The sequence below is a fragment of the Mus musculus genome, chromosome 9, assembly GCF_000001635.26.
Source record: "Mus musculus strain C57BL/6J chromosome 9, GRCm38.p6 C57BL/6J".
In the NCBI taxonomy this organism is placed as follows: Eukaryota; Metazoa; Chordata; class Mammalia; order Rodentia; family Muridae; genus Mus; species Mus musculus.
In genome coordinates, this window is record NC_000075.6 from 104,579,095 (window position 1) to 104,596,355 (window position 17,261).

General features: G+C 44.1%; 1 protein-coding gene across 3 annotated transcripts in view; it reads left to right on the plus strand.

The window, feature by feature from the left end:
- Positions 1-17,261, plus strand: part of Cpne4 (copine IV) — a 467,844-nt gene that overhangs the window by 12,394 nt on the left and 438,189 nt on the right. Inside the window, exon 1 of one of the 3 annotated variants that reach the window (NM_001378996.1) lies at positions 8,964-9,226. The exons of the other annotated variants lie outside the window; for them this stretch is intronic. Coding sequence (NP_001365925.1) covers positions 9,204-9,226 — 23 coding nt within the window. The 5' untranslated portion in view covers positions 8,964-9,203. Of the gene's footprint in view, positions 1-8,963; positions 9,227-17,261 lie in introns of those variants that run through there. 3 annotated transcript variants of the gene reach the window in all.

Sequence of the window (17,261 nt, forward strand, 5' to 3'; positions counted from 1 at the left end):
TCCTACATAACTTCCTTCTTTCCATGGTTCTAGGGTTCTTCTTTCCCCCATTCCATGATTCTAGAGCTTCAAACCAAGACTATGTACCTTCTAGGCAAAGCACTCCACCACTGAGATGCACCTCAGTTTTCTATTCCTTTTCTCTTACCTATGGTATCATTGTTTTATAATGTGGGCATGTATGAATATACCCACTCCCAGGGCACACAACACATATGCTGCTATCTGTGGGTGCTAACATCTTTGGATTCTCATCCCTTTTTATATTGATGCATTATTTGCACATCTTCTACATTTCTAGTTACTTACAATACCAAATGTAATCATTTCATATACAGTCTATGCTATGATCAACTGATTTACATTGTGCTCCTTTTTTTTTTCCTTTTGGTTTTTCGAGACAGGTTAGCTTAGTTCACAGAGGTGGAGGGAAGGCCCCCTGTTCTCCATCTATTGCCTGTGTGTGGATATTCCTTTAGCTAGTACGCTGTGTGCAGGTTTGATGTCATCACTTGAGATCCAATCTGCACCAGTTGGATTTGTTTAAAATACTCTCATTATTTGGGCAGTAATGGCACAGCCAGATGGTGGTGGCACACAGCTTTAATCCTGGCACTTGGGAGGTAGAAGCAGGAAGATCTTTGAGGTTAAGGCCAACCTGGTCTTTAGAGGCCCAGTCTCAAGATAAGATAAGATAAGATAAGATAAGATAAGATAAGATAAGATAAGATAAGACAAGACAAGATAAGATAAGATAAGATAAGATAGGGTAGGGTAGGGTAGGGTAGGGTAGGATAGGATAGGATAGGATGGATAGAAAAGAAAGAGAGAAAAGAAAAGAAACAAAAATCATCACCACCACTACCACCAACATCAAAACTCCCATCCCTTGGTTGTTTGTTCTAAATTATATGGTAGCTGTGTGAAGTGTATGTAACCCTATCTATCTATGTCTGTGAATAGAATAGATACTGGACTTGAAGGTCACTGGATTTTTTTTTTTAAAGACTGATTTCAACCCTCATAAACATCCCACTCTATGGTTCTGCTTCAGTTCCTGCCCTGCTTGAGCTCCTGCCTTGGTTTCCCTCAACAATGGACTACGGTTTAGCTGTGTAAGCCAAATAAGCCCTTTCCTCCCCTACTTGCTTGTGGTCATGGTCTTTATCATAGCAGTGGAAAGCACACTGAGAAAGCTCTGCAGGGCAGTGCTCTGTACAGTCAGATAGTCAGATAGGATTGCTTGACGGTGATGGACATAAATTCTGAGTGGAATGTTCCCAGGTTTAAAATCCTGGCTCTGTTTGTCCCGTTGAAGTGCCGTAGATGCAAACGGAAGATAACTATTGTGCCAAGATAGCTGGGAAGCTTGTAATTATTCAGACTGTAACTATTCTTGGCTGTGGACATCTTTCTCAAAAAGGTACCCTGATGTGATTTCCTAATGGTAGTGGTTTGCTGTGTTGCAGGGGAGTTGGAAAAGTGGGGAGTGTGTTTACAAAGACATCAGCAGCAACAGCTTTTCACAGTTTCTCAGCAGCTAATTCCCCTCTTCTCCTTTGCCTCGTCTCCCTTTCCTGTGTTCCCAACCTCAGGCACAAGGATGACTAAACACCCAAGCTGGGCTTCTGTAAGTTCAAGCTTCCTATTTCTGTTGGCTCGAGCTTTATTTCAGATGCAAGGGCATGCTTAGTACTGGCCTTAGGAACACAGCCAGAGTGCAGAAACAGCTCCTCCACTTTACAAGACCAGCAACAGAGAGTTACTGCATTGGACTTTAAAAACACCTTAACTTGTATCCACAAGGTATCCAAGGCCACCAGCCATAGTAAGCACAGTGGGCATTGTCCTGTCACGAGAGTCCAAAATAGGGCCCAGAGAGATGGCTCAGCAGTTAAGAGCATGAACTGCTCTTTCAAAGGGCCTAAATTTAGTTAGCATACATATTGAACAGCTCCAGGGAAACACGCATGCACACATGTACGTATGCATGCCTGCATACACACACACACACACACACACACACACACACACACACCATTAAACATAAAAAAATAAATCTTTTAGGAAGGAAGTAGAAAATGTTACTAGCATAAAATACAATTTTCAAGCTGTGAATCTCACACTTGAGCAGGTTCAGGATCTTCTAAAGGAAACCTGGGCCTTCACCTTGGCGCTCTAATTTAGCATACTTGGCCCAGAAGGAAAATACTTTGTATTTCTGTTTCCCAGGTGATGCATGGCTTCTACTTTAGAGACCATACTTTGAGAGCTGGTGCCTTAAATACTTACCTAATATAAACCACTTATGCGTCCTCTCTCCTGTGCTTCAACTGGGTAAAACATTAGTGGTAAACAAAAGAGAAAACAAAGGACCTAGCATTTGCTGAGCACCTATGGAATTTACAGTGTGCCAGGTACCTTCCAGGCTATTGTACATGCATGTGCCAGGTACCTTCCAGGATACTGTGCACACATGTGCCAGGCACTTTCCAGGATACTGTGCCATGCTGCCCAGTGGTCCAGGATTATTTACCAAGTACCATGCAGTGCACTCTGCAAGGCTCTAGGGGACATGGAATGGAGGTGAGGGACATAGCCCTGCCCCCACAGTTCCTCAACTTTATCCAGGAAGACACACAGAGACAACTAATCATGAGACAGTTGGACTTCTCTGCACAAAAGGGAAGCTCAGAGATGCTGAGTAACTTGCTTGCAATGACACTGAACCCTGGCGGCATGAGACAAAAGCAAACACTGTTTTACCCCCAAATGTACAATCCTCTCCTTAAAACAAGGCTGCTCAAACATTCGAGTTTCAGGACCCCTTTCCATGCTTGAAGTTAGCAAAGACCTCAGTGAAGTTTTGTTTATATGTGTTGCCATGTTAATATTTACTGTATTACAATTAAAGGCACCTGCCCTTTGAGGATTGCTGTATTAAACACTGCTTCAAATCATAATACTTTTCCTAGACTCTGAGTCCTCATTTTTAGTGACCTTTGGAACCATTAAAGCCCAGACTTTGTTTTTAAGCACAAGGCTCGGACTTAAATCTTTGCTTGCCTGCATAATTTACTGATTATGAACTTTCTCAGCAGGAGGCTGACCCGCTTTGGAACTGTGCTTTGGGTTATTAGTGTTTGCTTGTATAAAGGGAAGGTAAGAGTTAAAGTGTCGATCACAATTTGCAATATGGTTCTGCTATCCATTGAAGGAATTCAGTCCTAGTTAAGGCGCTTAGAGAAGTAACAACCCACACAAGTTTGTGACATGCATTGCCTTCATGTCCCCCAGGGTACATGCCGCGGCAAGGGAAGCCAGGGTAGCTGTCTGGGGGATCATTTCTGCTGCTTCAGGACATTGAGAGAAATAGATGAATGGTGAGCCTTGTGAGAACTGGAGGTTTTGTTTTGTTTTGTTTTGTTTGTTTGTTTTTTCATTGCTGCCAACTGGTTTATGGGTTAATGCCTGAAATGCTACAGCTCCCCATCATTTTAATTCCTTATCTGATGGCAGAGAGGGATTCCAGCAGATATCTTCCTTTGACTCGTAATGGTCCGTGGCTGTTGAATGGAGCTGATGCTCTGGCTGATTCTGAATGCTTTGTGGTGTCATTAAGTGAGAGTGAGCAAAGCCAGCCCAGTCGGAACTGATATCATTCAGTGTGGTTCTCAATTGATGATCAATGGCTTCGCAGTTCCTTCTGTCTTTATAGAGAGAAGTGAACGTGAGATTCTTTAGCCATAATGGCTCCTTGGATGAGAAGTTAGGGAGAAGGGGCGGTGGCAGTCATCTGACTGTGATCTTTTTGACACAGAACATCTGGATTGCTGGCCCCTGGGGCAACTTTTAAAATGTTTATCCAGATGTTTTATGTCACAGGCACGATCCATCACACGAATAAGCAGACCCACAAAGGGTGATGCTACATGGCTATTTGTCATTGTTAGTAGAAGCTAAAATTCACCAGTTGACCTCAGGCTGTTTGGATCCCTTGGCATGGCACCTGTGCGTACAGGGGGAAACGCTAGCAGGGACATCCAAGAATAATCATTCTGGCAAGCCACACCTCCTTGTCATGTCACATCAAGCGGGAGTCTGGGATTTGTCCTACGAGGGCCATCTCTTTACAACTCTTTTAACTGAGTGCCTTGAGCTGTTTTAAGATGCGAGCAGCTTGCTCAGAATTCTAAAACCTCTAATCAATAGGCTCAGGTGAGCAATGTACACTCTCCCTCTGAATGACGAGCTCTCAGATTTGCAGCTAGGTTGCGTGAGAAACCCCTTTTTCCTGCAGGAGATGGCTGAGCCCTCCTTCCCCTTTTCTATTTGCCCCTTCCCGATTAGATGTGCTTCCTCACCCTACATATCCCCTCTGTTTGGGGAAACCCAGAAGTGAAGTTGGAGCTGTCAGCAGAAATGAATGGGAGTTGTTTTCCATGGAGATGGGGACAGGGAGAGAGAAGTTGTGTGGCACTGGGTAATAACAGGAGAACACCCATCGTCCCTAAGCTGGATCAGAACGCTCAGGGAAGCGCAATGCTTAGTTACTTACAAGGCACTATCTCCCCCTCTAAGCCTGGATGGCCCAGGGACAATCCCTTCATGATTCCTATTCCTTACCCATGTTTTAAACAAACCCCAGTGGCTGGCTGTGATATAAACTCTAAATGTTCTGTTCTGTATCCTAGAGAAGTTTTAGGTGAAATAAGACGAGATTAAGGCAACTGGGGATCTGCTGTCTCCAGAAATTATTGCCAAATGTGATTTATTAAAACATAAGCCAGCAAACTATAGACTGTGATCAAATTGATTTTTTGTAGGGGTTCCTTTCTTTCTCCCTTTCTTTCCTTTTCCTTTTCCTTTTCCTTTTCCTTTTCCTTTTCCTTTTCCCTTTCCCTTTCCCTTTCCCTTTCCCTTTCCCTTTCCCTTTCCCTTTCCCCTTTCCTTTCCCTTTTCCTTTCCCCTTTCCTTTCCTTTCCTTTCCTTTCCTTTCCTTTCCTTTCCTTTCCTTTCCTTTCCTTTCCTTTCCTTTCCTTTCCTTTCCTTTCCTTTCCTTTCCTTTCCTTTCCTTTCCTTTCCTTTCCTTTCCTCCCTTCCTCCCTTCCTCCCTCCCTCCCTCCCTCCCCCTTCCTCCTTCCTTCCTTCCTTCCTTCCTTCCTTCCTTCCTTCCTTCCTTCCTTCCTTCTTTCTTCCTTTCCTTCTTTCTTTCTGCAAATCAAGTTTCATAAGAACATAGTTATACCCATTCCTGTACCTAGCTCCTTTCACTTGACAATGACAGCTGAAAAGCTGTGATACACATTGATACACCTGCAAAGCCTGCACTCTAACGTTCTATAGAAAACATCTATGAAGCCCTGTATTTGGGGTATCTTGATCTGGCCATCCCCTGTCAGGAAATATACACACTTCAACATGTCCAAGGGAATAGTGTCCTGGAATATAGGTGATGAGTTAAGTGCCTGAACTTGGTGGCTATGCATTGAGTGTTTCTTGCACTCAGTAGGTACTGAGTCTGGATTAATGATTTGCGACACATATTTTACCCTCCTATTTATAAAATCAAAACATCTTATTTACTCTCTAGTGGGATTTTTTTTGTTTGTTTTTTGCGCATGACTACTCTGTACAATATAGTGAGGGAGGAGATAAACAAACAGGAACACCCTCCCTGGTGCATCCATGACCTCATCTGTCCAAGCAACATCTATGGTCTCTTGAGTTGCAATCAGTCAAATTCACTTAGCATCAGTTTGAGTTATTGGATGGATACAAAAGCATGACCAATCTGCCGTCACAGGGTCTCACCTGGAGAGAAACACAGATTCTGGGAATTGTCACAATCCTGCCTGATGTTTGTCCTGACCTGAGCTTATCTGTAGAGATGGGGTTGGAGAATATGTTTATTGCGAGTATTCGGTAGTTCTCTCTGGGTTAACAGTCCCCTGCTATCATGTACTCAGAGTGCCTAAGATCCCTTAACTCATGTGTCAAAATTGCAGGTGGAAATAACATTCCCTGTAGTTCCGAAAAATTACAGGGAGGATGACTGTTATAAATTCATTACTTGTTAGGAAAGGAGTGGGGCAGATGTGATAGTGAGGGCAGCCTGTAATGCGCTCTAAACTACAGAAGCAAATGAGACTTGTCATCTTGGGAGGCAGGCTGGTGTTCTACAGTGAACTCAGGGTAGCGGACTCCTAATTCAAAGAGTACGCTGTGCCCCCTTCAGGAACTGGAGTTCCCACTGCCCTCTCTCTGGAGGAGACAGCCGGGGTGTCCATCTACTAGGCTTCATAGACTTGACCATGGAGTTATCATTTATTAATTTAGACATTTAGGAGGCAGACACACTGGCTCAGCTGAGAAGGGACCAGAGCCCTGGCCTCAGTCTCTGCATGAGACTGTGAGGCTGCAGGGCTTCCCTAGTAAGCACACCAATCTCTGGAGCACCGAGTTCAGAGAGAGCCACTCAGCCTGCCCCCTGTGTGTGGTAAGTGACTCACTCCCTGTGTGGGATGGATGGCCGAGATCAGGCAGACTGTGAGGAGCCCTGGGCTGAGGCAGGGGAACCTTCTCTTAGCCTCTTGACTTGTTGTGTAGGACCCTGGCTACTTTTTTCCGTTTGGGAAAAAGAAACGCAGGGAGCTGCATTTTGACTTTTGGATTCTTAAGTTCCAATCTGCAATTGGCTCACTTTGGAGAGCCATGGTGGTGGTGGGACTGTGCTTAATGGTCTGAAGTTTGAATGTCCTTTCCCACACATGCTAGAGACTGGCAGGTACAGACAGACATACAGGCAAACAAATAGCCAGGCATAAGGTGTGTTGCTTTGAATAGACTGCCTAGTCTTTCTGGTTGAGAGGCAGCTTTAATTTAGGCTTTTTTTTCTTTGTATCTAGGAATTTTTTTTTTTATCTTATTAGAATTTCCAGACACTATCAGTGACAGGACCAGAGGCAGAGAGATAAGTTATGCTTCTGTGATGGCTCAGTATAGTGACATCTTTGTGCCAAGGAAGAACGTGAGGGTACATTTTTTTGAACCCCAAGTTTCCTGCTGTTGATTGCATTATTCCACTTTACAAGGTAAAATGGGAAGCCCAAAGAATCTGAGTTTGAACCTTGTCTCATATATGTATATATATATATGTGTATATATATATATATATATATATATATATATATACCCTAATACTAGACACCTCACTTCATTTATTTTTCAGGAGGATTACATCACAGGCAGATATATTACTTTGAGTCACAATCTGGGCAGCTTCTTCAAGGGATTTAGGACCTAAACAAGATCTTACTTTGAATCACATTTGTTCAAATTTCTGGTGTTCCACAGATATATAAACATATCTGTTACTGTGGAGGGCTGTACAGTTTTTACTTGTGATCAAGGTAAGGGCTTAGTGGGGGGAATGGTTTCTGTAATTTTGTAAGAGCCAGGATCACTCTTGTAGCTTGGAAATGAAGATGCTCATATTTGAGCTCCTGCTGCTGACCTTGTTTGTCAGTGTTGATCCTAGCATCATGAACCCCCGAGCCCTCCCTTGCTTCTTGTTTCACGGTGTAGCATACAAAACGAAAGGTAATAGAGGAAAATCTTTTAAAGATAAGACATGATTCATAAAGGCGACAGCCATGCCATATGTGAGCAGTGATTAACAGAGTCTGCAAACTACTTTTTAAAAACAAAGCGATAAGGTAGATTTTTCCATTATTTCGGGCATCGGTGCTTGCTCAAGTGCATCATTCTGGTTTTCCTCAGCTTTATTTTATTCTGTAACAATTGAATCAGTCTTCATGTGCCCAGTGGTGCTACTGGGGCTTAAATATTTCAGAGACTCCTGGTTATTCTTCAGTTTTAGGAATCAGGACGATGAGGTGGTTCATGAAAACCACAGTCTCCCCTACGCCTGTTGGTTTGTTTGTAACTGGGACGGTCTGCCAAGCTGGCTCACCTGGGAACACGGGGACCAGCTTATCGAAGACTCACAAGTTTAAACAGCTTTCCCTGGCAGACAGTGGCTGTGTCTGTAGGGTGCTGAGCACAGACAGACAGGCAGACAGGCAGATAGACAGACAAACAGACAAACAGGCAGGCAGGCAGGCAGACATATTTCTGAGATGAAGAGAGTATGTTTTAAAATCGAGTTGTTATTTTAGCAAAAACAGTTTAGTTCCAGAAAATGCTTTAAAAAAACAAAACCAAACCAAACAATAACAGCAACAACTCTGTTTTGTTTGTTAAAATAACCATGTACTGTATCTTTACTTGGTTGAGAAGCCTCCGAATTTACCCATACAGAGCGCAGAGTGGGGACTCTCAGACCTTCCTTGTTTGGAAGCCGTTTGTTAAAGATGCTCAAAAGCAGACACACATACTCCCAAATCTACAACCAGCTTCAGGGGTTCACACACCTGCCTAAAGAAGACACTATCTACTTTCCCCCTTAAAAGCCACCTTTCTCATCAGTAAATGTGTTCTCCATGAAAAATCTTTTAAAGTCTTTTTTTTTTTTTTAAGCATGCCAGCATTTTTTATGCTGTGGCCCTTGTCAAAGAGAAAAGGGGACAGTGAGCTGAGGACATTGTGGGGACCTGAACTGCTTTGTTTTAGAGCTGCTTAAGTTTTGGGCACCCATCTGTCTTTATTGTGGGCATTCTTGTCTTTAGTCACTGGGTCCTCATGGGTAGATAAAGGAGGGATGTCACAGTCTAGGGGACTTGGCAGGGAGGGAGTCATGGATTCATGCCAATGAGTATCTGAGTATCCTCAAAGGCCCTTGCCCTGCCCGCTGCATGGAGCCTCTGAGCCTGGATTCCCTGATGGGCTGCTCAGAAAGCCAGTGGACTGAGGGTGTCATGTGACTCCTTGAGACTAATAAGGGGAAGAGGACCTCCCACCACAGCTCCTGGTGGAGGGCCAGGAGTGCCCTGGTTTTTGCCACACACATTCTTCAGTGCTCTGTACCCTGGGTCATGAAGCAGGGCTTCCTAGGGCTGACTCCTGAAGCTCCGTGACTCCATCCTCTTAGGAGAAGGTGCTAGCCAGCAAGGCACCAATCTAGTAGTGGAAGTCATTCACACAGCCTTCTGTAGGTGCGCCAACGAGCTTGAAATTAGGTGCAGTGCACTCTGCAAGGCACCAAGAGCTGCTTGGGAAGTTGAGAAAGAACAAGAATAAAAATGGAAGACCCAGAAGCCCAAGGGTAAGACCTTCCTTCACGTTTTTCACGTTTCCCCATGCCCCCTCCTCTCCTGCTTCCTTCCACTTCTTTTTCTATCTTTACCTCCATTTTCTTTCCTTCCTTCCACCCTGTCTTGCCTCCTTCCTTCATTTCATACCATAACAGCTCTACCCTTTTTTGGTTGCCTAAGGAACATTTTTTTTTTGTCCCGAGTTAACCTTCATTTCTTCTTTTCTTGGTTTGGTTTGTGTTCCTTGACCATGCAGCCAGCTAGTAGATATTGAATGACTACTATGAACTACTACTACTACTTAGAAAAGAAGGTTGAAATAGAACTGGGCTCTCCAGAGTGTTAAGATTCAATTCAGGAATGTTGCTACAGATATGGGCAGGCGAAATAATCATTGTGGTTATGTAATTGTGCAAAGCTATAACAAGAGACGATGCAGGATGAGTCGGGCAGCCTTGCTGGATGAGTTGCAAAAAGGGAGCAATTTTTCATGGGGTATATGAGTTTAAGCAAACTTTTTAGACAATGAATGCAGGTTGAATTTCCATGTATTATTAGTATTCGGAAAAGAGACAAAACCCCAGGCCTGGGAGAGAATGGGTGTAGATTAAAATCTCCATGTTGGTGACCTGTATCCTTGTCACCTTCACTTTCCATGAAAAACCACTGTCCTTCCTCGGGCTCCTTTGGCTGCCTAGCTTCCCTTCACTCCTGGCCATGGCTGTAGTTCTCCCCAATGTCATTTCTCTTCAGCTGGTGACAGGTTCAGGGGATTAACCAGTCCAGATTGAACTCTAATTGGTCAGGGGATTGTTCTGTTTGCTTAGTGATTGGAAAAATCACATGTATAGAAAGTGAAGCTGAAGGGGAAAGGACAGACATAGAGTCCTAGCCTACTGTAGAAATCCTAACCCATAATTTCTGTCATATCTTTGGGTAACCAAAGCTCTCAAAGCTGAAATTTGACTAGCTAGAGACCCCAGGGAGGCTGGATGTAAAGACTTGGGTCAGAAATACTAATTTGTCTAGTTGGTGTCTGGCATGTCATTGGACTATTTTTTTCTAGTGTGAGGACTTGAACCCAAGACTTTTCACATGCTAGATGAGTGCAGCCTCATTGAGCTGTCTACCCATCTTGTCTCTATTTTGCTACAGTACTTTGGAACTGAAAAGCTTAGACTGCCTTGCCTTTCGCATTGCCCAGTACTATAGCTCAGAAAAAGTCTCCAGCTTCACATGTTTGTTGACATGTACATTTAATCTGCATTTGTGGTTTTCATCGTGGAGATGTAACTGAGACTAATCCAAATTCCATGGCTTTCCAACATCTGAAATGACTTTTCAGCATCCCTAACCCACAGAAAGTGATCTCACGACCACTGTAACAGCTGTGAGGGAGATTAGTGAGCCTGAAGATGAGACAGTATGCCATACAAATAAATATGTATCTGGGTCACCAGAGTGTTGTCGCCTATCCAAGGATCTGAGAAAATACTGTGGGAAAGGCAAATTGATACCTACAGATATAATGGTCCCTTACGGTTTTGCTTGGGCTGAGTATATTATACGAAGAGAGGGTACTGAGGGGCCAACCTCCTGTTATAGAGAAGACAGAACATTCAATAAATACGCCACAATAGTATGCACTGTGGGTAACACCCTGTGCTGATGATGTCCGAGTCCTGTGTCTGTGTCTCTTTCTATGGAAGTGCTTATGTGAACTCTAGCTGAGATATTGTGTTAACAGCCTAGAAAGGGAAGTTGACGATTCTAAGTTTATTCCCTCCGAGGCTGGCATATCTCTGTGATTGTTCCAAGTAACACCTAGAGAGTTTAGCTTTACTGTTAACATTGCTTGGGAGATAGAGGGTAGTTGAGGTCTCCTCTGCTCATGACCTTTGGATTTTTGCCCCGAAGCAAAGGAAATAATCCCTGTATCAAATATTTGCTAGGCTGCTTAGAATATAAATGTTCTCCCTGCTGAGTTTTCATTGATTATTGAAAAGTTCACAGCTCACACCACATAGAATGTATGCGCTGGCCATGGGTATGTGTGTCTGTGGAGTTAGGGAGGATGCCTGTCTGTAGTTCCTAGAGTTTGTCTGGGTTTTTCCTCCTTTGCATTTTTAGGTGAGACCTGGTGGAAAGGGTAGCATGGTAGAGGGAGGAAGGTCCATGGTGATGAATGTAACCCGTCATGTGTTAGGATGGGGTCATTAAAAGGCAATTGGAAGACCATGATCCTCCCTGTGTTATAAAGAAGGGCAACAGAAGCTCAATGAAGGGAGATTCTTTGGGTTAACTTGATGTGGCAGAGTAAAGGTAAGTTAAGTTGATGAGTTCAAGGTCAACCTGAGCTACCTGGGCTAGATGGAGACCCATCCTACCAGGACAAATACAACAATAAGAAAAGGTAAACCAGGGTCCAAGCATGGACTCTTTGGCATCCCGAAATAAATAAGTTAAACCCTTGTCCTCAGTTGTGAAGTTGCATCAGATAAAAGATAAAATGATAACTAAGCTGAATATTTGATCAGCAGAGTAAACTGACGCTTGTTCTCACTGGGACTAGAAGTGAGTTAATAGAAATTTCAAGAAAATCTTTAAACCATAGTATATGTTTTAAAAGAATCCAGAGAGATTAATAAAATATACATAGCATCAGCTTAAAAAATATTCCTGGTTAAATACTGTCAGATTTACTGCACATTATATTATCACCACCTCATACAACAAACAACTTCAGAGGTATGTAATAGTAAGAAAAGCAAGCTTAGCCAGCTGACCAAAACCTGTTCAATGACTCTTTAAATAATGTGTGACAGAAACCAGGAACACAATACAGTAAAAGTCATATGATATGGAAAACACTCACCAGTTATAATTAAATTAAGCTTTCTATTTCCCAGGCCAGTGTTAAAAAAAACACAACACAAATTAAATGGTTTAGGAAAAATCATTAGAAAAGAAAAATATGAAAGAAAAAGCAGTTCAGGGTGTACAGTCATAACTTCAGCTCCAGTTTCTTTGTTTTGATGCTGGGGGCCAAACTGGGGACCTAGAGGATTCTGGGAAGGCTCTCCGCTCCTGAGCTACCCTCCTGACCCCCTTCACCCCGTTTGATATCGCTTCCTCCTGTTCCTTACCAGGTCCCCACAGCTCATACTAGGGAATTCAACAGCTTCATCGCTGAACTTCTCAGACACAGGGTCATAGGAGAAGGGGTGAAATGTGGAAGGGGCAGGCCCTGGGTCACTGGACTGGATCCATGTTCCCATGAGTAAGGCTCTCAGAGAACATGACATTTCTGGCTGTAGGCAAATTCCCAACATCTTCCACCTGAGGTAGCTGTAGAAAGGACTTTCTCCTTTCTCTCCCCTCCTACTTCTTTTTCCTCCCCTCCCCTCCAGGAGTTCGGGGCTGGAAACATTGTTTTGGAAAGACAATAGACATCCAGGAGGGACTTGTTTTCCGTGAGTGGCTAGTGCCGCACGTACCATGAGTTTATGTGACCCCAGCTATGTCATTTCGAGCAAACTCCTTTCTATAGACAGTGTGAGGTGGCTCTCTGCTGGCCTGAAGTATGGGACACTTACACTCTGAAGGTGAGTTCTCTTGCTCAGACTTGCCTGCGTCCAGCTGCACTCAGCGGATGGATTCTATATCATGTGGGGCTGCCTTTTTGGTGGAGATTGTACGGCTCTCGAAGTCCCAGAAAATGTTATCTAGCCCCTTGACAGAAAAATGGTCTTGATACTCAACAATTAGAAAGTTGATTGTAGAAGGATGAGGAGGAAGTCTTGCCAGGATAATTTGGGGGCTGAGGTCAGGGGGGTTCCACAGATAGAGGCATTTAGAATCTAAAGGGCGTAATAGGATTAGTAAGGGAACAACAAATTTCCTGCAGGAAACCGGATGGCGAGGCATGAACGACAAGACTTTTGTCGCAGGCTCCTGCCACCTGAGTTTCAGGATGGAAAAGCTGCTCTAATTCCATTGAATTCATTCCTAATAATATGCCAAATTTTTTTTTTCAGCGCAAAAGTCACATAAAATAAAATACTTCAGCGACAGGGAGCTGAATAGATTTCTTTCAAATGAAGCTCTGTTCTCCCACAGCTGAGCCATGCTGGCTTTTCACAGTTTCAGAACAAAACCATCTTGTGGGATTTGACCTTGAGTTTTTAAGCATTGATTGCGAACTAGATGATTAGACTCCCCTGCCCCAGCAACCAGAATCCTTTTCACCACTTTGCATGTATTATATACCCCCCCTCCCCAGGCAGCCGGTACTGTATAAAATGTCCTTAAGGAACCCACGGCCCTGGCAAGCTCTCTCAGATCACCTCCTCCATCACTAAAGAGGCCAAAAGAGTAAAGATTATTAACAATGAAGGGTGAGTTTGGGCCAACAACTTCTGCTCGGCAAAGATATAAAGCATTAGGCGCTATTTACTTTCCGTATGTGCCTAATATTGTCTGCATTAAAAGGTTATTAGTGTGAGTCCAGCTCAATGCCAAATCATTATTGCCATCCCGAGAGAACCTCTCCTGGGGTTCGGATGTGAAATGTCTCCTGTAGGCTCACCTGTCACTTGGTCACCAGCTGCTGGTGCTCCTTTAGAAATGTCAGGAGATGAAGCCTCTCTGAAGGAAGTGGGGTGGATCCTAAGATTTGGTTGACTCCTGACTGTGGATCCCAGGCGATCAGCTTCCTTCTGCCTCCCGCCATCAGACCTTCCATCCATGATAGACTGTATTCCTTCTTAATTCATGGCCCTTGCTAATGAGTAAACTTGTCTTTCCTTAAGTTCCTTTCCTGGTTGTTTTTGTCACGGCGATGAGAAGAATAATGAACACACTTTCTTAGAGCACAGGTGTTCTGTCTGCTGTCCTAAGTGTTTGGGGCACTTAGACTTACAGGTAATTAATTCCCCTGGTTCAGGGTTGCCCCCATATAAGCAGGTCAGCACTGCTCACAAGGAGCTCTATGGGTTAGCAACACTCCTGACCTTGCCTCTCTGTGGCCTTCTGTTTCACCTGGAGGGGGTGGGGGATGGGATCAAGCGCACTAGTTTATAAGGCATCTTCTAACTCTGATTTGGAGGCCTTCTGTGGCAGTGTGGGCAGTCCTCTTCACAGCCCTGTGGTGCTTCCCTGCCTGAGGTGCCTTTGAAGTCAGCAGGGAAAGCAGTGGGCCAGGGAATCCCTGGGGCTGGAGAGAAGGGAGCTCTTGGGGTTGCTCTAAGGACAGGGCTCTGGAGGTTAGAGGTGTGGGGATGGGCATGTATCAGACCACAAGCAAGATGTGGCTGAGTCTGGGCTAATTTTGCCCAGCTTTGGAATAAAGGAGAGAGGTTACGTGTGACAGCCTTTCCCGTCTTGGTAAGGCCATCATTGGGCTAATGTTTGGACTTTGCAGGGTCACACCCAGACTCAAAAGTGTCCAGGTACTTAGACTAAGGAAAGGGACAAAGTCATTAGGACAGGTCACTGAGGTACACAGAGCCAGGGCTCCCCTCGCTAGAGCCAAAGAACCCTCTGTGAAGAGAAATGGCAAATCTGAGCAGACTCAACTTTCTGTTTCTTCCAATTACTCAAGAAGAAAGTGTTTCTCTGGAAAAATGTGTGTGTGTGTGTGTTTTGTTGGCTTTGTTATTTTGCATTCAGAAGAAAAGTAATTAGCCCCCTAGCAGTCAGTTCCAATCAGACAAGACTTTGTGCTAAGTACTTTATCATTCCATGTAATTTGAAGCTCACACTGGGTTGTGTTTGCAATGTCGTCAAGGGACAAATGGAAGCTCTCTGAAGTCAGGATCCCACAGCCGTCGAGTTGGAGCATTCTGCAGCTAAAATGCAAACCCAGATCTTAGAGCAGATTGAAGAGCACTCTTGCTTCCAAAGTACATGTCTAAGCCTAAGCGCTGCTGCTGTTGCTGCTACAGGCCAAGAGAGCAAGTGCCTCACTTTTCACATTAACGTAGCTCGGTATTCTCAGTCCCAGCTCTGACATTTCAGGTCACTGAACTATCTGTTATTGGAGGCTTCCCTGAGCATCACAGGATGTCTGAGACACCGCCCCTTTCCTTTAACTCATATGGTGACTGTAGCAGGCCCTTCTCCCCCAACTCTATCACTCAGTGATAACAACATCCAAAGTTCGCAGACTTTTTGGAAATCCCAGCCTTGCTTCAACAAAATGAGAGTCAGTCACATGACCCACATGTCCATTTGCCATCAAAAGAAAGATCTATATATTAAATTTTAAAACTGTGTTCCATTTTGTTTTCTTTTCTACCAAAATTCTATTGTTAATGGTCTTAGCTCCCTCTCCCTGCCTGGCTGAGATCCTGGCGTGTGTCACTGGAAAACCTTTGCCTTCCTGGCAGCCTCCCAAATCTCTCAAACACTTTCTCTTTGAAGCCCAGAGCCTCTGAAGGAAGTATTAAGAGCCAACCAGCTATGAAAGCCGTGTGCTCTTCTCTCGGCTAAGTGCCTCTGCCTAGGCAGTAAAATGTTTCAGTGGCAGGAACATATGGCATCAACATGGCCTCTGAGAGCCATGCTGAGAGGTTAACAAGCGTGGAGGAGAGGGAGACAGGTTGTGCTATGCTCAGAAAGCGGACAAGATAGGACCTCCTCTTCCTAGGAGGACTGGGCTGGGCTTTCTTGGGGTACTTGAATCTGTATACTTCATGCTTTGTGTGCAATAGGGCCTTGGCCCTATCATGGACTGTTCCTTTAGGAAGGCTTGCTTTAGACCCTAGCATCTGTCACAGAGAGAGAGACTTGGAGCAACCATGTAGACCAGCATTAATCCTAGGTCTGACGCTGAGCAGGCACCCACCTTCCATTAGGCAATTCAGCAGCCAGCCATGCACTGCATTCTGAGTGCACAGGCTCTTGAGGGGTGGCATCCATCACTTTGGAGACTCTGAGCAGACAATTAGCCTAGAGTCTGAGTAAGAGATCAGCTGTGGAGGCGGCAGAGTGTCCCAGTTTAACAATTCCAGGATGAACACAGCTAGCAAAGGTCATTGGCATATTCTATCCACAAAGCATATTGATTATGAAGTTTCCCAGTCATGCCAAGAATGAGACATCTCCCCCCTGGGTGCCATCATCAAGGCATGTTGTTAATGAGAATTTGTAAATTGAATTTATTTTATCATCATCATTATGTACACACACACACACACACACACACACACACACACACACACACACACACTATAGTGTTTGTGTGAAGGTCGGAATACAACATTGTTTGTCTTTTTACCTTATGTGGGTTTTAGGAATCAAACAAGTCATTAGGCCTGCATGGGGAGCACTTTTATACACCAAGCCATTGCACTGGTGCTATAACGGATACATTCTTGGAATTAATTCCAAGAGCATATGTTTTTGGAATAAGTAAGGACCATCTGGAAAAACGTTACCCCCTTCAAACAGGGTCTCACATAACCTAGGCTGGCCTTGAACTCCTGTCTATCTAAGGATGGTCTTGAATGCTGATTCTCCTGCCTCCATTTCTGAGTTTTGAGTTTATAGGTGTGAGCTACCAGCTCTATACATTGCTAATGGTTTGACCCAGAACTTCCTGTCCTCTTCCATCTCAGCCACACATACAGTGTTAACTAGAAAAATCTCCCAGAGGCAAATGCAGTAGATTCTTCATGAAAGAATATGCGGGGACACCCTGAGCTGTAGTTGAAAGTGGGCGCTGTACATGAGTCTGTGAACATCCACTCCTGGTACATACACAGTGTCAATGAGTGGGCCAGGTGACCTTGTTTAAATTCCAGCTTAGTCTGTATATATACAATACACACATGCACACACGTATGAACTCTTTTGAACCTCATTTCATGCTCGGGACTGGGCAAAGATGTTCTGCATCTTAAAATGCTTTCTTTTGGTAAGACTAGAAGATCATATTTCATACCTCTGAAGTATTTTCACACTAAGCATCTAGGGGCTCCAGATTTTCGTTCATTTCACAAGTATTTATTGAGCACCTACTGTGTGCCAGGCACTTACCCAGAG